The sequence below is a fragment of the Rhopalosiphum maidis genome, chromosome 3, assembly GCF_003676215.2.
Source record: "Rhopalosiphum maidis isolate BTI-1 chromosome 3, ASM367621v3, whole genome shotgun sequence".
NCBI classification, from domain to species: domain Eukaryota; kingdom Metazoa; phylum Arthropoda; class Insecta; order Hemiptera; family Aphididae; genus Rhopalosiphum; species Rhopalosiphum maidis.
This window is the reverse complement of record NC_040879.1, coordinates 41,026,202-41,049,896: the sequence shown is the minus strand read 5'-3', so window position 1 is coordinate 41,049,896 and position 23,695 is coordinate 41,026,202. Positions and strand designations below refer to the sequence as shown.

Sequence of the window (23,695 nt, the reverse complement as noted above, 5' to 3'; positions counted from 1 at the left end):
CAAAGAATAAAAATGATAAAAATATTATATATTATACATATATTATTAATATTATTATATAGGTAAGTGTTTTTTTAATTGAACTGTCAAATAAAAATTGGGTAGGCCCGGACCTAGTTGACCTACCCTGTAAACACACCACTGTGTAAATATATAAAGTTGTAGATAAATAATGTACATAAATATAAATGTGATAATATTATAATTTATATGACAAGTTGCTGGAGTTATCCAATGCATTTACAACGAATAAAATTCCTGTGTGTAGTGAAAAATAATAAATGTACACTATCAATTATACATTATTACCATTTCACATAATTATATTAAGAGTTAGTTATACTTACATTTTTCTATAGACCAAATTAATATATTAATTATAGTCAACATTATTTCTTATCTGCATATTACAACGTAATTCGGAAGAACGGCCACTTCGACAAACAATAAGGCGCTGGGCACCCTTTCGTGCGTTTACAGACTGTATTTTGGTGTGGTATTGTCAAAACTATTAGAGTTAAAAGTGTAACAGACATATATACCTTGCAACTAAAGCACAATTCACTTTGTACAGTGAGTTCTCTGACGGTGACCACCCATCTGACACGCACTCTGTACCCGGTCCACTAGTCGCTTTATTTGAGCATCTAAACTATTGCCAGCCTAGCTCCACACTATCGACGCAATTATTACACCGCACATTTCCGAAGTTATTGGACCAGCTAAACCTAACTCACTATTCGGTTTAACCGCAGTTACCGCTCACCAGTTAATGGTACCCAACATTCCTCTACTGCTTGGAATTACATCTATACTGTTGCTATACCGCAGCTCCCGTCGCGATACCAGACTACTCGAATTACGTTCTAAAACATACGATTGCCAAAGAAAGATCAGTCCTATAATAACATCAAGAATGCTCTGTCTGGGCGAAACCAACGCTATATGCACACATATAGGTGGCCAGTAACTAATGAGTGAAAGCAGTAGCATATAAATACCGGAAGTGGATTTTTCGTTATTTCGGTACAGCTTACTGATTATCTATGGTATAAGATTACTTTGTATTACCTCTAATGTTGCATGTATCCGGCCCAACACTCTCACACTTGAACAGGAACGCCGTATATTATATATTCGAGGTTAGAGCGCACAAGGCAAATGGAATAAATGATAACACGTAGCAGATAAAATATTGAAATATATGATTATATTAATTTTTAATGTTATTATTATCGTCATCGTATTTTTACAGTGGATATATAATATAAATATATGTATACGAAAGAATTAAAAAGACAACATAATGATAATGTTAAACTTCATAATGATAATTATACATGTGTACCTATAAAATTATTATAATGTAATTAGGTATCTATGAAAAAATTGATGTAGTTAAATGTAAATATAATATGATTCTATGGAACATTGTATAGATACACCTAAACACAAATACATATTATAGAAGTCGAGTACATACATATATGGTATACATGTGTACACTGTATACAGACAATGTAATAATATATAAGTACATTTAGCGTAATAATATAATATATAATATAATAATACATAAATAATCATTAATGACTAGAAATACAATTAAAAATAAAAATATGTAATTGTAAAATTCTTAAAATATAAATCTAAATATTTCAGTCTACGTTATTTCTAAAATGTACATGTCTTACATGCTATATAGAGCCATATTTACTTGACGCGCGGGTTCAAGACGTAAATCCTATCTATTACACCTACCATGACCGTTTAACACGTATCTAAATAATTGTAATATTGTTTACAACTAAACATAATTCACACTGTCTATTTTTCGTCTTTCGTCTTATACGTCGTAGATATCACGATGAGACGCCGTGCGATTACTCAAATGATATATTATCGCCTCGAGCTTATTGATCCTATACCTACTTACATTATGTACGTCTACGCTATACGTCAACGAGTACCTACACTTTCTGAACTGACCGATAAGGACAGCGATTTTTTTGTTTTACGGGTTATAGGAATTCATTTGGTCAAATCAACCCCTTACCAACGTGAAATCGACATTTTAAATAAGTTGCACTACGGCTATTATAGTGACGAGTTAATAATTATTTATGAAAATCATAAAAATAAAAATGGCGATAGGATCCGATTCACTGGCATGGTATACGCTGTTCGTACAGTAATATTCTATTGCGATAAGACCCACGATGATAGGATGATCAAGGATTGCATAAAAAATAAATTAAATATTGTTTTATAAAATAAAAATCACCGATAATAACCATCGCTGCTCCGCGATTATTGTGTAACCAAGTATAAATAAATAATGTATTTACAGAAACAATTGATGATTTCTTATTTATATTCTCAAATAAATTAGTGAAACAATTTTGATATTTATCAAAATACTCATAACGCTCTTTATCAGATCGGCGACTATCACGTGGCAATATAGTCGACTGTACTGTGTTTTCAAAATGCATATTATGATATATAAGAATTAGAATTTTAGAGGTCGAAAACGCGGCATGGCATGGTATTTACATTTTTGCACACATAATATTATTATCATATAATACGCGCGCCTAAGGTTTATTGGCTCTCAAACGAAACGCGATTGTTCTACGCATAGAACAAACAGTAGTGATTTGACTCAACGGTGATACACATATAACAGCCTTACAGGTGTACATATAACAGTAGATAGATCATCGACCGACCGAACGACAACACGAATCGCATACCGATGTCGTTCGTGTTACTTACAATAACTATCAAAGACCTACGGAAAGACTGCTATTACTTTAGAGATACCTATGTAATCTATAACATTATGCTTTATTTACACGACACGTTCTTCGATTATAATATGTATAATATGTTCGATGTGTATGAACCGGAGAACGGGTCTTACAATTAAAAATTTCGTATAATTTTAACACGTTATACAACTATACATTGTATATGTGCATGAAAACGAAAACAACGTCTTAACAAAACAAAAAATAAAAACCACGTCAACTATACATTAAAAATAGTATGCCTATAGCATATAATATCGCACGTATATCTTAAAATAAAATATGAGCAGATCTGAGATGGTCTGCGGGAGAGGAGACATGAGATTTTAGGAAGATGAAACGAAAAAGACACTATAGGAAGTCGAAGAAACGAGGAAAATACCAACGTATATACACTTATGTAAGCGGTGGTTATTGGTAGGAATGAAGAAGAGTGATGTAGAACACGTCATTTGTATTGTATACAGCGTGCGCAGTACCGTCGGAAGGAACTCTGGTTGACCCGCGTACAATGATTTTAGAGGAAAAACGATTTACAGCGGAATGACACTCTGCGTACAACCTACTGGTAAATTAAGAGCAGCGACGACGACGGTGCCAGTTGACATTACGAGGACGCGACCGTCAGATGGTCATCCATCTCTTCGTCGGACATGGCGACCGTGGTGTGGTTGTACAGCCCCTGCGCCATCAGCTGCAACGCCAGCGGATTCTTGGAGCCGCTGGACTTCTTGATCTTGGCACGTTTGTTCTGGAACCATATCTTTATCTGGGCTTCGTTCAGGCCCAGCTCGTTAGCCAGTTCCTGGCGTCTGCGCTCCGTCAGGTATCGGTTCTCGTTGAACTCCTTCTTCAACCGGGACAGCTGTTCACCACTAAACGCGGTTCTGGGCCGTTTCTCTTCCGGACACTTGTCCTTCCGCTTCATCCTTCGCGAACGGGGTCCTAAAAATATTCCGAAAAATATCCGATTATTATATGACGAAACGAACACAAACTATATATTTATATGTTAATTGCAGGTATAGGTGTTTTTGGTGGTTGGCCAACCACCGATGCAAATTTTTTAAAAACGATTATAAATGTCGACTGTTAAATCATTAATAATGTCTTTATTCGCGTGATTACCTATAAGTAATAAAAGTGATCAAAGTTCTAAAAACTACTAAACTGTTCTCGAAGTGTACTGTCTAAAAATGTATGGGAGAAGAACAGCAACAGTAAATTGATATATGAAATGCAATATGCATGATGCACTAAAGTGATTTTATTTAAATACCTAGTTGAATAGCGATCGATTTTTTTCGATCTCATACTCGTATCCCGTAATCGGAACATTTTTATACATTACATTTTTAACCGATAAAGCGATTCTTACGCTACCTTAAATCACCGAAAAACAACTTGAACACCATTCAACTTCGAATTAATTTTTCAAAAAACGGTATTCAATCAAAATCTATCCAAATAAACCGTCGTTCAACTTTAAAATAATCACCCTGCCTACGATACCCGTCGTCCGGTATTTTATTCTCGGCGCACCGATGACATTCTTGAAAATAATACACATAGATTATATGTCATACTCAAACACGCGCGTTATATTAATTATCGCACAACGCGAGATGTACCTCGTTCACGATTGTTCGCAGGTTTTTGGCCTGGCGCCAAACACGACGGCGGCGGACAGACGATTGTGCGGCAAATGTATTACCATCATTTACATTTTATACGCGCGATGCACACCATCGACACCGCGATACTAAATTAATATCATATTATATTTCGCCGTACGCGTGTTGGCGCGTATAATATTCATATATTATGTTATTATAAATATGGTGGAAAACTGCGATGCAGGCAATCTCTGCCCGTCGGTATACCAGAGTACAATAATAATATTGTACAATAATATATTATACGGTTGAACCGCCTATAGCGATGTGTACAACGTATATAGGTACCGAGTTCCCACGTCAATTATTATCATCATAATATTGTATATATGCGTTAGGTTAGGTCTGAGTAGTGTGTGTGTAGCATAATATACTCACTCGTGTAATAAATGATATTGTGATCGCCGCACGATCGCAATTAAAAAAAAATCTAGCTAGTTTGCAAACATTCATGCACCGTCGGTGGTAATAAATTATTACATTTTATCAATAATGTAATATTATATTAATACAATAACAGTTGTTAACAGAAATAATTACAACGATGGTAATGACAATACGGCGTTGAAATAGTAAAAATAGTTTGGATAATTAAAAAAAAATAACAACAAAATATAGTGATAGGTAATTTTGAGATACTCCACTCGGGAAAAATACCTTCCTACCTTTTGGAACCCAAAAACCATAAAATCATTGAAAACTGAACAGGAACCATATTTTTAGATGAAAGAAATTGAGTGTAAACAACTTAAACTCGCAAAAGTAGTCTATGCCGGCCTGACTTTTAAAGTTTTCACCAAGTCTGTTAATGATTTTTATTATATCAACACAGAAAGAACTTTCGGCTATTAATAAATTATAATTTTTTTTTCATTAAATTTTATCTTATGTTAAACTTTACATTTGTATTTTATTTTAATATTTGTTAGTACTTATGTGTGAATAATCAACATTGTTTAAGTAATGTGACCTAAACTCGTTCAAATTCCTTAAAAAAATAAATTTTGTTCTGCACGTTTACGAGTCGTTTGAAAAATATAAACGTGAACACGTTTTATCAAATTCCAAACACTAGTTAACAAGGTCTTCATATATGGGCTACGGATAAAGAATATAGTTGAACCTCAATAGTCCGGATCCCCGGAAGTCCAGTGAACACGGTAAATCCGGACGACATATTATTCCATAGTATATAACTTGTCCAAATTCCCGGAACACTATAATTGACCTACTTCAAATACTTTTACGATTTATCTACAACAATTCCATTATTTGGGATTCCCTCTGTTTCTCTTTTGCTTACTGTACCGTGTCTATTAAATATATATATTTTTTAATAAAAGTTAAGAGCACTATTCCAAAAAAAAAAAAAACAGAAATTACACACTGATTTACAACAAAGTATGATCTATAAAGTAAATAATAATAGTATAATAATATAATTTTAGTAATAGAGCTCAGCTCCGTGCATTTTTCCACACACAAAAGAGTTTAAGGAGTTAGTTTGCATTGAAATAGAATTGGGAAAAAATATCGAAATACGCGAATTGTCTTACCTCCTGCAGACTTCGAAAGTCTGGTGCTGTTTTATTCCGAAAAAAAGTTTAAGTAAATTCGTGTGTTTGAATGTTAAATAGTCAGTAATCAACGGTGAAAATAAATTTTCATACACACAACTAAACTTACCAAGTAGGCAACCCAACTACGTTGGTTCGCGAACAATTATCGATTTCTTTTATTTATGACTATAAAAGTTACCTAATTATGGCGTATTCAATTGTACATAAATACATGATACACACATATAATTCATTTTAGTATGTAATTTGTAACTTATAAGTTATATTATTTACTCGAAAAATAAATTCGATGAAATGGTACGACGGCGAAATGAAACGACGGTAAAATGATGGGAGTTGACTGGTAAGACCTCCGGATGGACCTGAATTCGTCCGGACTATCGAGGTTGGTATAGCCTCATTATATATTATTTAACTGATATAAAATTACATAGCTGTAAAAAAGTTAGTCAAAATTCAAAGAACTTCAAAAATAATATTACAAACATTTAAAACATACATTAATTTATATTAAATCGTTTAAACTTGTGATATAAATAAATCTATTTTATTTTTCACGGCCAATCTTCGAAACTACTGAACCGATTTAAATAAACGTTAAATCAATAGATTTGTCAAGAATCGGTGAATGTTTTTGGTCTATATAAGTTGTATTTATCTATACAAAGTGAAGCATATCAACATGCCCATGAACTGAGGTAAACACTTAAATCGAACAATACACCGGATGTTCAATAATTAAATAACTATAAGAATATGTTCATAAAAGTAAAGATGTTTTATACAAATATTTTGAGCTTTAAAAATGTAATATTTCTACTCATAACCATTTATATAGTCTTATAGTTTAGTTGAAACGAATCGTTAAATTTATACAGTATATATATTATATAATATATAAAAAATATTTCTTTGATCAAAATTGGTACTAGCAATAAGCAACAAATCAGTTAAAAGATGTTATATATGCCCTTTGGTTAGGTCTTATTAAACGAATCCAAAATTACATTTCATGGAATCGTACAAGCCTATACATATATTATGGTCCGAGAATTGGGGTTCAACTCAGCTATTCGACCTTTCACCAGCATCGCGCCGCGCACGGATATTCACGTTAAGTATATACGTCCGACTTTCCGTCCATAAGGATAACGGAGTTTTCGCACCCCCACCGCAAAACGTCAGACGTGTATATACATAGTGCTTACGCATAACAAATGTAGGATGCCGAATATAGGTGGGTATATATAATATTCATGAGCTGTAATGAGGGTGTCTCCGCGCAACAGCTATTACACGGAGTTGGCTGAAACGTCAATTTGAATGCCGCTGGTTAATATATATAATATCTACCACAGCGAAACGTTTGCAAAACTTTGCGTTGTACGTACGAATCGTATAGGTGCACGGCTAACTAATCAAGGTAAACGCAACCGCGCCAAATGACTGGGGAAAATGTTTGGCCGAATCGAGGGGACAGTGACGATCGCATAGGCATGTAACATCGATACAACTTGCGCTCGGCTATACTGCTCATTAGCATTATACATCCGCTTTACTACTTTAGTAATAAAATTGACACAGTCATACGTTTTTATAGCAATGAATAATATTATAATGTTTTCTATATCGAATCATATTACTGGAATGTGAACTTTTTTCTTTACTTTTTAATATTTGAAATCCCTATAGTTCTTATAGTTCTTTTCTTTCCTTAATCTAAAATTTATAAAAAACCCAGACGTGTTTGTAATTTTTTATATGCATATACATATTACGTCTGTATTACTGTATACGATTTTCATTGTAATTATTCGACAATAATAATCCATGATGTCTATTAGATATACTCGTAATATAATTCATATCTCAATAACACAATAATATGTAGACAAAGTATTTTAAGATCGTTCCCTAATGACAAAAAAAAAAAAAAGAAAAGATGATCTTATAAAAAAAAATAGTCATGAATTTATAATCGAAGCCTTTACTCATTGGAGCATACATAATATATTTTAAACAAAGAACAAATTATAAAATAAATAAATATGCATAGTTAGTAGTTACAATGGTATATAACAATGAACAATGTTTTTTTTGCAATTATTTTATTACGATGTCGTGCAATTTTTTTGTTTTTTATTATAACATGCTACGGAGAGCATTAAGAATTAAGAATTAATAAGGAATAGAATAGAATTAAGAAGGCGGAGGTTCATGTGACCATCATCGAAGCCGTTTTTTACCGTAGCGAATAATAACGATTATTATAGAACGATTCAATATATACGTAAATCGACTATAATAGTAACTATACCGCCCGACGCCAATTTGTATTGATATCCAAACACCGGAAAAACGTTTAACTATGTAGATATTTCTATACACGGCCGAGCTTGTGTATAGCACGTGTCTTATGAATAAACAAATGTGCGATCGATCGTGTTTTAGGCTTATCGCGTAATTGGAGATGTACCTTCCTAGTAATCATCGCAGTAGCCAATAAATGGTCGTAACCAATTTTTAAAAACGCGTACATCGGACAACGGCATTAGTCCGTGTAAGATTAACTCTACAGCAGGTGTCACATACGTATAATCATGCAATAAAGAAACAAAACTAAATAGAAAACCTTAAACTCGTATGCGAAACTACGTTTACCCAATCGAAATCCAGACGTAAAAAAATGTATACTACGTACCAGTTCTTATTAAAAAAAAAATAGTAGACCACTTACAAAAATAAAAAACGAAAATGATTTATTATTGTTGATATACACTTCGAGGTAGGATCTGTTACTATATTATATACTAGGACAGGTAGCTATTACCTTTGTGTGTGCGTGTGTATTTTTGAAAATCAAAATATATGACACCTGGTACCTTTTATAGGTAATCAAACACGATTTCGTGTGTCTTATTCTTCATTCGGCAAATATATTTTGGGGCGCCAAGCCGGAAGCCCTCCTAGCTCACCGCTCCCCGCAACACCGGCACACTATGTCCCCATAAGGATAACCTCATTACATTAGTACGCGCGTTATACAGCACTGTCTATATATAGGAATGGCGGAATCCGGCTCTGAGTACCTTCGAGTATAATATTATATACCTGACGTCCTGACCTAACCACCGTTGGCCGGGAATTTTTCGATTCGGGTCGGCAATCGCAAGACACGTATAACAATATATAGCTAACGTAATTACGACGACAACCAACGATAACATATTATGATATTTATTATACGAACCGCTACAAAAGTCGTTTCTACGGGGATGATGATATTATGTATACATTGTGATACACGTATTTACATCGTTATAACAATATGTAGTTCTACCTGATGATAATATTATATATCAGTGTTTCACCTGTGCTCCGCCGCTGCGCGCCGAGTGGGCGGAGCCGTCGGACGAACCCCCTCGGCAACCCATAATACTACGAGCCTGTTGCACCGTCGATTATTATTTGGGAACCATCATGAAAAAATCTTACGTACCTATCTATTATAGGTACATACATATGTTATATGTATGTAAGTACCTGCAGCACCTCGTCCTATATTATTTTTTTAGTCTTTTCTCTTCTTATTTCCATCTCGAAAATATTTCATCACAATGTGCCCGCTCAAATATATGTATATGTGTATACGACAGCCGGAAGTCGTATTTTAAGTCTGACTCGAACACATTATTTTAATCACCATCATTCATCGCCGTCGTCGTCATCTCGCATTCATCATCGTCTAGATGAAATTAATTAGTTGAGCAATTAAGTTTGATTGAACTTTTTAACTTAGGGTTTATTCTTGACAGACAACTTTTACTGACGCTCTTAGTCGAATTCAACACCTACTGTTCTCAATAAACTAATTTATCTAGAAAAAATACCATCAAAAGTAGCAATCAATTTAGAAATAATTTAATTTAGATACAATTATATAAATATACCTTCTAGGTAATTTTTTTTTTTTAATCCGTCTATTTTTATTGAGATTTTCATTTCCTTTTACTGTACGATTTGTGTAGGTTATTGGTAGGTGTGCTCAAACGGCACGCATATTATAATACTTTTCCGCAGCATCTCAAAAATCATACATACCTACATTATATTATACATAGGAACGTGTGTGCGTGTGTGTGATGATATCAATTAGACCGAACGTCGGAGAATCGCGTTACAATACCGGTACAACACTTATCGCACTAATGCGTTTCTGTTATTGTATATACACGTCTTTGAAGCGCGCGTAGGATCCGTGCAACGGATGGCGGTCGAATCGCACAAACCACACGGAATCGCGGTTTCGGAAGTGTATTCGCGGCGCTCGATCGTATAATAATAATAATAATAATAATAATATGCGCGTTTCATTAATAACGAACAACGTTTCGGGACGTCTGAAAGGCAGATGCCATTAGGGCGCGATAGTCCGGAAGTGGTCGTACGTATGTTGTACACACGCACACACTCACACACACACCTGGTGTTACGGACGAGCGCGATCTTTTTACTGCCTACAACTATACCTATCACTCGGGCGATGAAAAATCGCGCGTATAATAAAATATTGTACGCGCTGTGTGTGTGTATGTGTGTGAAGACGACTGACGTGTTCGCTATTATGTAAACGGGGGTGAATCACGACGTTTGACAAATGAAAACACCGTGCGTACATAAATAACACGATGACGACGTGTCGACGACGGCAGCGGTGGCGGTTTTCGGGGTGCCGCCGAGGACGGATCGTCCACGTCGCGACTGTTTACGCGATTTTTCGTCGGTGTCTATCGTCATCTGTTTGCGTTCTTAACGTTTCTCGTCGAAATCCAAACAAAACGTGACGACGTCGTATGTGCTTACGATATTTTTACGTACACCTATATATACCTACCAACCTATAGAGTACAGCGTGTGATAGAAATCGAGACAACACCTGTCGTCGATTCCTATTACGACTGATGATGGCTATTTAAACACATCCGAAGTAAATATCGACTAAAAAAAAATAGTGAGATAATATACAATGCATAATACATGTATACCGAGTAATTAACTAGAGGACTCTTGAAATAGAAATCATTATTATGCTAGATATGCGTATATACATAGACAATAGGTTCCACGGCACTCACACACAAATGGATATGGATAATAATTGATTATGAGAATTAGATGTGTCGGTATTCGAGAAATCGATACAAAAAATAAAATTCATTGAATTATTTGCAACCAAAAAATGTTGCAAAAAAAGTTTCGTAACTATAAAGTTTTATTTAAGTAATACAATGCACAATATTATTGTTATTTTTATTACAATTATTTTTTGTTTTATATTTAAATACGAGGAATAAAGAAATATACAAATTCGTGTAAAATAAGTTGTTTTGTTTATGGTTTTTGACAATTTAATTATATTTATATATTTGGAGTAAAATGAATTGTTTTTAAGATTTGTTAAAATTATTATCATATAAAAATTTAGATTTAATTTTTGTTATTTTTAAAGTCTTAACAGCGAGTTTCAACACTTTCTCTTCCAAACAGAAGGTTTCATATCCATTTAAATACTGAACACCGCAGGGCGGCCGTATAGCGCGTAAACATTAAAGGCACTGTGCTTAGGGCCTAAGATAATATTAATAATAATTTACAGTAAAAATGAGGTTATCATTTGAAAAACGTATGTTTGTATCGCCACAGTACACTCCTTAAGTAATACAAAAAATATCAAGAATTTGAATGTATATGGTCTTTCAAGTATATTTAAATTAAATTGTATTTTTTTAACATCTAAAACTCATAAAAATTTGAATAAATTCATTATTAAATGAAACAATGGCGGAGGAGAGGCGAACACGCTAGGTGAATCACCCTGTGTATTAATATGTACTTATACAACAACGGTAGTAATATATCGTCGACCGGTGACGGCGTTAATACGTTCCCGCGGTGACGGTACGGACAGACGCGCGCGGTTCTGGTATTCTGTTGTACTCATTCGTTGTTTTTAGACCATTAAACACGCGTTGCTGTAATGACGAGCGGTGGAGTGGGACGATGAGCAATGAAAAATGAAAAAAATACTAGTCCGTTCCGTCCAGACCGATTATAATCGAAAAATAAAAAATAAATACTAAACAGAAGAAAAAGTAGGACGCGCGGGGTCCATCTTATAACTACATAATATTATATTGTACAGGTACATCATGGTAGCTATTATAAACGCGTTTACGTAATGATACGGAAAAAGTAATAATAAAAGCGCGTCTGCCTGTGTATGGACGACGGAAAGAGACCATCGTAGTACAACATAATAATATCTATACCGGCTATACCGGACACGACCGACGCGACGACTCGTAAGATGTCCGATTATACGGCCTTCGCGGCGTGCCGTGTAAGCCCGTCGTAGTCGTATTTAATGGTGAGGAGGGGGCTCGGCCCAACTGAACTATGAAAATCTTGTACCTATACACATTAAAACATGACAAAATATTGCCGGGACGTTCGAATGGTAAAAGTGTCTGTCTTTATTAGACAATTTAATATGTATACCTTGGTACCATAACTATATATATGTGTAAATAAATCTAATTAAAAGACAACTATAGGAATACAGTACACATTAGACCTACGTTATACGGCCGATGAATTCTTCTCGTTTGCTTTTTTGAACATTGAAATATTATTTTATTTTACAAAAAGTATGAGTGCACGAGATATTTAAAAATAATATACGTTATCCGAAGACATGGATAAACGATTACATTAGTGTTAACGAAATAATTTTAAAGTTTAGAACTTCAAATAAAAAGAAAATCCATAGCGATGAGCTATTGTACACCCCGCCCCCCATAATATTTCTATCATCCTACTCCTATGTGGGTGGGTAGATTTAGGACGACGCCGAAACCCGTAAAACCCGACAAGCATAAAACCGTCCGTTGATGACGTGGTATATACCGCAGGTACCACCCCTCTATACCTAGACGGCGATCGACCGAAGCGATATAGTTTTAATTAAAACCCCGTGACGCGAGGATATTAATTTATTACGCTTTTCATCGTTGTTCCGACGTATTCATTTATATCGTATCGATTAAATTCTTTGTTCACGTATACACACACACACACTTGGTCGCTGATCAAAATGGGAGATGCGTTTGAGGGTTGTTTTTGTTTAATATTTAGTGAGCGAAACAAATGTACAGCTATTATGGTCGACATATAGATGTATGACTATAATAATCAAAATGAAGTGGAGGGCGGAGGTCACGCGTTGTGAAAATCGCTCGCTAGGTCTAACAAACACAATAACAACTATGTACTTGTGTTTAAAATTTTTAATTTTTATAAGAGACTTCGGAATTTATTGCACTAAATATCCATAAAATATTCATATATAATTTTTTTAATTTTAAAAACAATAATAATTTGTAATTAATCAACAGCAGTGTCTATGATAACTCTTGTAGTCACGTGTATAACATTGATTATAATATTACTATTATTTAATTTTTTGAAGAAAATAATATGCAGTTAAAAATAAATACTTTATGCGGATAAATACGAAATAACTAGTTACACGACGGCACGATGCCGTGTATGCGCGCGTCAGGCTAGGATACGAAATGACGATGGCCGTGATACACGAACACGTACTGATTTTTAATTCTTCGTACAATATACTCGTAGAATCTAGTTATCATTAAAATTCTAGTCGTAAAATTAACCGCAGGCGATTCGATAATATATTTTTGACGTATTGTATGAAGACCGAAAATACTACGTATAACCTACCTGCGATAAAATAATAATAAATTTTTCGATCCAACTGCGGCAAACAACATGTATTCAATGTAGCCTGTTTCGGCGAAGCATTTTAATAATTTCACGATTTATATTTTTTTCTACGAGCAAAACCATCAGGATATTTAGTTAGTACTATATAACATTATAATAGGTATGTTTAAAATTTTAGATGAATGCGCACCGTATACATGAAGATTATTTTTTTGTTCTATAATAGGTACCGAAACTAATTATTTAAATGCCAAAACAAATTACATATAAGATACGTTGCATAAAGCGTATATTTTTTTAGAAGGTCAATGGGCCAACAATTTATTATTTTGCTACTTTTTTTTTTTTAATAAAAATTGCAAAACAAATTGGAAGCTGTTCTGCAGTAGCCACTGTTGTATGCACCTCATATCAAATATATGAATTTAGTGTTAATAAACTCTCAGAATATACAGCCCATCATCCAACCGGTGCTCGTAAAGCGCGTGCGTAGCATGAGTCGAAGCAAATAAAAGAGGGGTGGCGAACGACCCCAAAACGCGCGATGGCGCGACTCGTTGCATGTAGGGAAACGGTCTGCCATAGTTCAGTGTTTGTTGGTCGTCTAAGTAGACGCGTTTTCGATTTTTTTCAACCTCTCACAAACACGACCCGCGGGTTATATAGCGGCGCAACAATATTGATAAACGAATTTTCTATGCTAGTCCTTCGACGTGAAATAACGTACCTATGGCTACTCGTATTAATACTTGAAATTGTCTTAAGCTAAATTAATTTCAATATCAATGCATATTTTATGATGTTTACGTGGTATGCACAACGTACTATAATTTACTATTTACTTTTTGTATCGATTGATTTGTCGTAGAAAAACTGAAGGGTTTATGTTACATAATAGTTTGTTAAAACAGCAATGGAAAAAAAATATTTTATTAAATATATTGTATGTTGTACGGACATTATTCGAAGACGAACTTAATCGATATACAAGCACAGGCTTGGTGCCAACGACCAAACACCCTCCGTGTCGTCGAACGTGAGAAATAATGTATTTTTTTTTCTGTATAGGTACCATCGTTCGTCATCGTGAAATGGGGGAGTAAAGCGCGCGACTGTATCAGCGTATAATACCTACGCACCACCTATATACGCACTATTCGGGCGATAAAATCAATAACACGATTTACGCACACGAATGCGATCGCGGTGTATATCGTGTGCACATGTCGTTGAACGCGTATAGGTCGACATGTGTCGGACGTCCGTGTGATATAATTTCGGCACGGTTTGGCGGTTCGTACACGGTCGCGTCGTCACCGCAATTTGAAAATAAATGGGATAATAATATTATCCGATAATATGCGATGCGATGCGACGTAATGAAAAACTGACTATTGACAAGACGTGTACCCCACACTCGCGCACTAAGTGTGCGTACGCGTTGCGACGTGTGTCAGAGACCGATTTAAAATTCAAACGTATACGCGCGTACCTACTATAATACGTGTATTCCAGTGACGACTTTGTGCGGATAACCTGCACATACAGGGTGATCGGAATTCCGAGACGTCACTGTACGGTCCCCTCCGCCAGCGAGTACACGACGTACATAATATCATGTTTACCTATACATATACATCCCCCTGGGCCGTTTTCGTAACACGTATATCATTATATTATTTATATATAGTTACAATACATCGCTTTGTATATATGGACTTGTACGATCGCCCTGTATAGAGATCCGGACGCGCGGCGACTGGCAGAGCCTATATTATAACTGCCTATATATAATAATATTATATACATAAAAGTATGCGTACACACGCAACAGTCGTGGAATGTGTGTTCTGTACGACACATCGTCAAGTCTTGTCGTATACATTACAACGTTAGACGCACCGTTCTCGTCTATATTATATATTATACCATGCAGCCAGGGCTACGGGCTACGAGTGCGTTAGGTACCTGTTATAAACCTGTAACCTATACACTGACCTATTCATTGCGTTACCGCTCCAATACATTCCTCCATCAGTCGTATTATAGTAACAATACGCATAAGATAATAATATGTTATTAAAATATACGGTCTTGTGTAGCGTACGTCATATACGTACAGAGAGATTCACTAAACGCGCCCAACATAAATATATTTAACATGCTGCAGTTCCACTCAGCCGTGATGTGACATAAAATAGCGAGCACGGCCAGTGAATCGTCTTGTAAAACGATATATTATAATGTGTACGTGCAAGTCTATATAACCGAGGGTGGGTTTGCGAAGTTAAGTCACTGTCCTACACGACATGTTTTGTTTGAATTAGGTTGAGTAAAAAAATAATTCTATAACAAGTATTATTCGAAATTTCATTAAGCCTTACATGGCTATATCCAAACGAATGTATTATACATTTATCGTTTATTGGTATTAATGGTATTATTAGTTTAAATTTCAAAATAAAATTAAATAAATTTGTTGACGTTTTTATTTCGTTCGTAAAATTAACACCTCTAAAATATCTTCGAAAAAAAAAAGAGATGCCGGAAATCAATATAAACTAATAATCTTGTAAAAAATATTTATTCAAACGACTACCCTTGGGGTGCCGAGGAACTTAATACTTTAACCATTATGAAGGGCCAAAGCCCTTTTCCCTAAATCAATTATACGAGGATATACTTGATCCCTTAAATAGTTATATTTACTATATATATATATATAACGTATAAATAATTGTAGGGGATAGGCAACTTCGTCTCGTATTTACAAAACATCGTATTATACTGTTATGTGCACCAAATCGTGTTATCATCGTAGCGATTAATAAAATATCCGAATTATGCATTATCAGTAATGATGATTAACTATATCTGTATCCCAGAGGGCAGAGATATAAAGGACACAATGTTTTTTCTATGAAATTGAGTTAGCTCCGTGTTCTTGTTGAATATTTTTACTTCTATTTCAAAAGAGATAAAAAGAAATTTAATACTACGAAAATAACGGCAGCCAAAGCAAAGAAACAATAAGTGCTTTAAAGAATGACTTATACCTAAAAAGTGACGACAAGTTAAATGAATTTACTCCTTTGAATAATGACTCCCGTAGAAAAGTTAAAAACCAAATATCTATTGCGCAAAATATTATATTCTTTGATGTTCTAAGACCGTCCTGGTGCGTCATTTTAATCTATATTATAATGAGAGCGTCAAAAAAAAAAAAAAAAAAATTAAGTTCGTAAATTCAATTAGTCAAATATCCAATCTGCAGTATAACGAAGAAGCAATATCAAAAATCACGAGCGAGAGGGAGAGAGAATATAACATCGACGTACAACAAATTATAAAACTTAAGAACTTTTTATAAAGAAATATATTTTTTCTTTTGATAGTAATAATTTTTCTAACCGTTAGGTATTGGCGTTTGGTCCAAAACGTCTAACTTCAATAAATACATAATAACAACACTCTAAATCGTATTCACGGCGTCTTGTCGCCGGCATATACCGTCACTATACTCTCTACATTGTAATAGTATGCACACGACTATCGTCCGTAACGTGCCTACTGCCTACCCATATACTATAATATTGTACCTACGTCTACAATAATATAATACTCGTGCGCCGGTTGTTTACACGACGGAATGGAATTGTGTACACCGATACACGTTATATAAATTATGGGTACGCCGTAGAATAATAAAAATAATATTATTATTACCATCGCCGTGTATGGTCGCGGTGGTGTGCGCCGTGCGAGTGGTACGCGGTATGGAGAAAAAAAAAGAGCCGGCCTGGACGTTGCTCCGGCCCGACGGGGCGTGGCCCGTGTCGACGCTGATAGCCCCGAGGGTTCCGAAACGCACACCGGGCACGGGGAAACGTCGCCGCTGGTCGCACACACGGCCGCCGCCGCGCCGCGCGTAGGTACATACCGCGCGCGCGGTAGACAGGTAGGTACCAGCCGCGGTATAGCTGCAACGATGCCCAGAACGCGCGCACGGTCCACCGCGCGCGGCGGCGGCTTTTTGTCATCCGCTGCACGGTCGTAGTCTGCACAAAGTCGCGGAGGTATAGTAGTAAACGCGGGCGCGTCGTGCGGGTCCGTTTAAAATTGTCGCTTCGAGGGGAGGATTACGTGGGATTACGACTGGGTGAAAAAAAGTAAAAGAAAAGTTATTGCGGATCAACAATGGAGGGCGCCGAACTATAAAAAAACAAATAAATAAATGTGCGGCGGCCGATAATACTGTGTGTGTGCAAGGCAGCAGTTACTTTGTTACCGGAGCCCCGCCACCCCGCCACCACATCATCGGTTTCATATAGCGTCGCGATATTTATTATATTGTACACGTCTTCTGTCGTCGCGGCCAATATTATTATATGGGGGACCGCGGCGTGCTGCACACAATATTCGCATCTGCCGCACCGTAAAACGTGTAATATTTTACCGCGGCGGACCGCAGTGCGATGTAACAATCATCGTGATACACACGACGTGCGCGTGTATAAAGTAATATGGCGGCCGGAAAAATGTCTATGCGGCGAACGCAGTTCGTTTTCATTGCGATCGACCGACGATATTATAGTGTATAGGTAGATGGGTAGCGTAATACCGTCTACACACCGTATCGTGTTGTAATAATATAGAATATATTAACACGTGAGACCTCGCGGCGACGCATCGTTGTATAATAAGATAAATATCCGCTACCCGTACATATATTATGTACAGAGTGCAGTCGGAACATAAACAATAACATGCGGCCGACGAACGGAATCCACCGCGATTAATCAATCATTACGTTTTTTTTTTCATTTTTTAACATGATTGTAAATAATTTAATATCGATTGAAGACAATTAATTTACAGTTATTACATATAGAGTTAGTTAGCTATACGGTGTTGTCTGGAATATTGTACACGACACTTATAATAATAAGCATGTTTATTTAGCTTTAATATAAAATTGTTTTATTTTTTAGTTCTAGTCGAGGTAATGTGATTTAGAAATTGTATTACGTTATCATGCCTTCGGTGAGTGTCGGTACTTGCAGGATGGTACCCGATTAGCCTGTCTATTTCCGGTGCAGCTGATCATATCCGGGAAACGGAGGAGCATTCGGCAGGATGGGTTTGTTCGGTAAATGTCCCTTCCGCCATAGGTGTTTTTCGGAAGTTGTGGCCTAATGAGGTCTATGGCACGATTCCTGTTGGCCGATTTGTATGGAAGAAAATCGCACTGTTGTGGTCAACGCTTAACCTGGACTTCCATCAGTACAGTCCAGAGGAGGTAAGTTATTTTTTTAAATTTTTTTCGATTTTTCGTTTTTTGTTCATTGATTTTGTAGGCTGCTAAGAAATCGTCCTTTGTCGCTTCAGCGTTCTCCATTAAGAGGCTGATTCGGGAGTACGACTTTTCTGCAGAAATAACCTTGGTCAGGTTGTCGATTTATGGGACAGTCAGTAGCTCCACATTGCTGCTATAGGTCGGCAATTCTTAAAGTGTTATACTTTAAACGTTATGATTTTGATGTTTGTTTTATAAAACAGAAATATTTTAGAATTAAGGGCCAACGGCTTATATTTCCATTTCACGAGTATTGTAGTGTATGAAATAGAACCCTACCGTGAAGTTTGCGCTTAAGGCAATTTAGTTGATTTAAGAGACAGTAGAAAAAATATTTTCTAATCGGGTCATATATCACTCATCTCGACGTTTAAATTGTAACTGTAATCAACTGTGAACTATCTTGATATTTTAAAGGTGAAGTCTAAAATAGATCAAGCATTCAGGCGACACGCAACAATACTATCTATATGACTGTAAGAGAGTTATGAAATCTACGCTGCAAAACGTCGTTCATTTCTGAGGCCCAGCTATTTATAATCAGATCATAAATCATATACTTATTATGTATGTGAGATTAAAGACACGTGGGTGAATCAATCAAGACGAAAACCAAAAAATATGTTTTATAATTTCTTACCTCCTAATAGGTACCTCACCATTAAAAATAATTTTTCTAAAATGTGTTGTAATATAGCCATCGATTAAACGCTACTATTGGCACATGTGATTACAATGCATGTTGATAGAAATAAGGCCTTGAAAATATTTTGACGATCTGTCACGGGCCCTCGGCACAACTATTGCAACTATTGTACACATTTGACTTAACTTTGTGAATATGGCTGGTGCGTAATATAAACATAGTCAAATTCTAAAAAAAATAATTAATAGCCAAAACGACAAATTCGTATGTATTTCTTTGCATCATATCGTTTATCCTTAAATAACGTTCTAACAACGATGATACCATTAAAAATATTATTTTTATAAAACCAATTAAATTTTAGATCGATTTCCCCATAAAACTATATTATAAGACCAAATAATTTTAGTATTGTTTTTGAATAATAAGTAGCTCGAAACTGAGTGCATCGTTTTACATGATGTGTAATCGGCAGTTGGTCGATGTGTCAAAACGCGTTACATTAAAAATGTAGGTATTGACATTATAATATTCATAGTGCTCACCGGCGTATCAAAAATATATTGTCACCGTTAATAGTCGGCAAAACACGACTGGTATACAGAAAATTAGTGTTCACTTCATCCCGGCTCAAAAGAACACTGAAAACGCGCAAATATATACGACCGGCCGGGCTGAAAAATGAATAATATAAATCGCGAACCCGCACACACAAGTACATTGTGCACGTGCGTGCGCGCCGCGTAACCCGATATTATTTTAACGCTTTTATTCCTTCCGAATGCCCCTGATATCAGTCTAAATAACTATATTCGTGCCGCGTTGTATGGTACGACGGCGGACGTGTACCTACGCGTGTTGTGTACGCGGTAATATTATAATATTACGGTGTCAATGGAGAACGGCGCACGCACGTGCATATTTCGTATAATTAAGATATTATTATTATTGCCATGTTGTTAGGTAGGCAGGCACCGATAACGACACGCATCAGTGCATGACGTAGACAGCGGCGTATACAACAACGACCTTGACGGCGATCGTTTTCGTGTGGGTACGTTAGCCGTAAAAGTGTAATAGGTATCGTAATGATATTAAATGATACGCTACCGACTGGTGTGTGTAATTTTTCGCCGTACACACCCGGAGGATAACCTCGAGTCGGTTCAATAAATTCAAAAAACTGCGTGAATATCGACGTTTTTTTTTTTTGTCGAGTACATGAGTACTGAGGGAGGTACCTAACCTAGACCGGCTTATTTATTTTGGAATTACTCGTATTGGGTTAGTCTTACCTATTGGCGTCGATGAAGAGACACCACACAGAGGTTGGCAAAAAAGTCTCCAACATTTTTATTTTTTTCTGTTACCTTACTCTAATGCATAAAATCATTATTCACATCTTCCACATAGTTTACGATAAAAGTATAAAACCAAGCTTTTTTTGTCCCATGACCATAATTTGCTAGTTAGAGGTATGGCATGGTATGGTATGGTTTAATGTAAATGCCACACTATTTGTTTCTATTTCTAATTAGGTCGTTAATTTTGAATCAATAATGTAAATGGTAAAAAAAAAGTAATAAGTATTTTAAAAACCTTTTTTTTTTTAATGACAAACTTGGCAATTATTTAGGCATCGGACCTCACGAATTATAAAGACGGTGCTGAGTAGGTATATACGGGACAAATAAAAGACATTAAAATCGCGTAAACCTTAATAATGCGATTTTGATAACTGTTGTATAGATTATGTGCAGCGAGTGTGCCACACCGCGAATAATGAGTTAACGTTAAATGTATTGTTTGTCTACCGTATAACCATATACCATGTACATTCGTGGTAGGCATAGCCATAATATTCGAAGGTCGTGTAATTTTCTATTATTTACAATACCGCGGTCGGGTGTTGTTTTCATAGTCTGCATGCTCACATAGAAGTAATTAAATGTTTGCGCTATAATCGTTTTATAATTTTGAGAAAATTTTCGGCGATTCATTCGTTATAGATTCAATTTAGAAATGGTTTTTTTCATGAACTGCATTAGTATGGGACACGACCCGGTTCTGGATCATCAAAACAGAACACCAGCAATTAACAATATAATATTTTATTTAAATCATTTACCAGCACATTACGTGTAATCCTCGCCGTGAATAAGCTTATGGTAAAAAAAAAAAAAATTCTAATTAAAAAAAAAAAAAACTATTGAAATATTATAGTAAATTTTTTTGAGGCCATTCGAAACACTTTTACTCGTATATAGTCATCCTTCGCTTAAATCAGGCATTGTCTACAAAAACTATAATATATTGTTATTCATTATTATACTTATTATACATTTGTCTGCAGAATAAAATTATGGACATGTTTCTACCTAAATATAAATTTCAACACGTCGCGTACACAAGTTTATAAGTCTAAGTACACCACGTTGGCATATAATACGGTTTATGTAAATGTTTTAAAATGTAAATCGACAAAGACCGGGGGTGCGTGCGTACGTTATTAATAATAAGGCGGACGTGTACGTCATCGTAATATTATTATTATATACAGTGTGAACCAATTAACGTCGTCATACTAAGCTAATTTCGATAGATAATAATGTTTTAAAAGTTTCAAGTGTTCGTCGTACAAAATTCATTGTTTTATTTTAACGTTGAACTTTTAAAAATCTAAAATCATGCCACATTAAACTCGTTCGATATTCGTTTCAACATTCAATGTATTGCAGACCCGATTGGATTTCGTACCCACCGATCTGCTGAATTAGAATCAATTCGTATTATATGATCCTTTTAAAAAAATAGTTCTATCTACAGCAATAATCATACCCTGTTAATACTGTATATACATATACATAAACAATATTATCGCCAACAAAGTAGGCCTACATGAAATTACGTAGTTTGTAATCGTTGTATTTATGTGTAATATGTATAGTGATGAAGGAGTTGGCGCGAAAATAATTGCTCGCTCGACTATAGGTATGAACGAGCAGATTAAGAGAATTATATGGAAAAATGACACCTGTAGACGATAATTTTTTACACCTGCGTGGCACTAACGAATTAACCGAGTGGTAATTAGTAATTACTAATTGGCGTGTCAATAACCGCCGTATCAAAACTGTAGCTCGGGCTAGCCGCTTTTGTAAATGCTGGCTGCGAAGCTAATACATAATTCAAAGATATACTTGCACTGGGGTGCAATGGCGCTAGAGTTAGGGCGAATAGGAAACTAAAATCAGGATAAGAAGTTGCGGGTTTTTATGGGGAAAAAAACAAATTATTGGTGTTTTTCATCGTGTACAGCGATATGACGATATCGGGCCGTGTGGATTTATTTTTTAATAATCGAAATAATTTACTACGAAAATGAACGAGGCGCATTAAATGGATATCACACATATATCATTGTATTATATTATAATAACGGGCGGGATGCAAAAGCGTCAGGCGTTATAATGTGCACGGCGGCGTGAAAGGGTTATGGTGTGGGCGGGAAAAGGGGGACGCGAAAAAGGCTTATCTACGGCGCACGCATAAAGTTTGTTCACCAAAAGCAGCCTTTGCGGTCGTCTGCACACACAACGATATATTACGTCGTATTATATATTATTATGCAAAGTACATCGTGTGGTAAACGTCTGTAGTCGGCCGGTGTACATAATGTATACTCGTTGATATATTATATTTATAGTTGTTCTCGTCAACGGTTTTATTTTTACAAATTAATATTTTCGGAATACGATTTTGTGGAAATTCAGAAACTCTACAGTTTTAGTTTCGAAACTATTAGACGATCGTAAATT

General features: G+C 35.6%; 1 protein-coding gene across 1 annotated transcript in view; it reads right to left on the bottom strand.

Moving 5' to 3' along the window:
* Nucleotides 1-1,378: 1,378 nt before the first annotated feature.
* LOC113555801 (segmentation polarity homeobox protein engrailed-like) overlaps nt 1,379-23,695 on the bottom strand; it is a 38,751-nt gene continuing 16,434 nt past the window's right edge. The window contains exon 2 of the mRNA XM_026960353.1: nt 1,379-3,758. Within this exon, the coding sequence (XP_026816154.1) occupies nt 3,421-3,758 (338 nt within the window). The 3' untranslated portion in view covers nt 1,379-3,420. The remainder of the gene's footprint in view (nt 3,759-23,695) is intronic.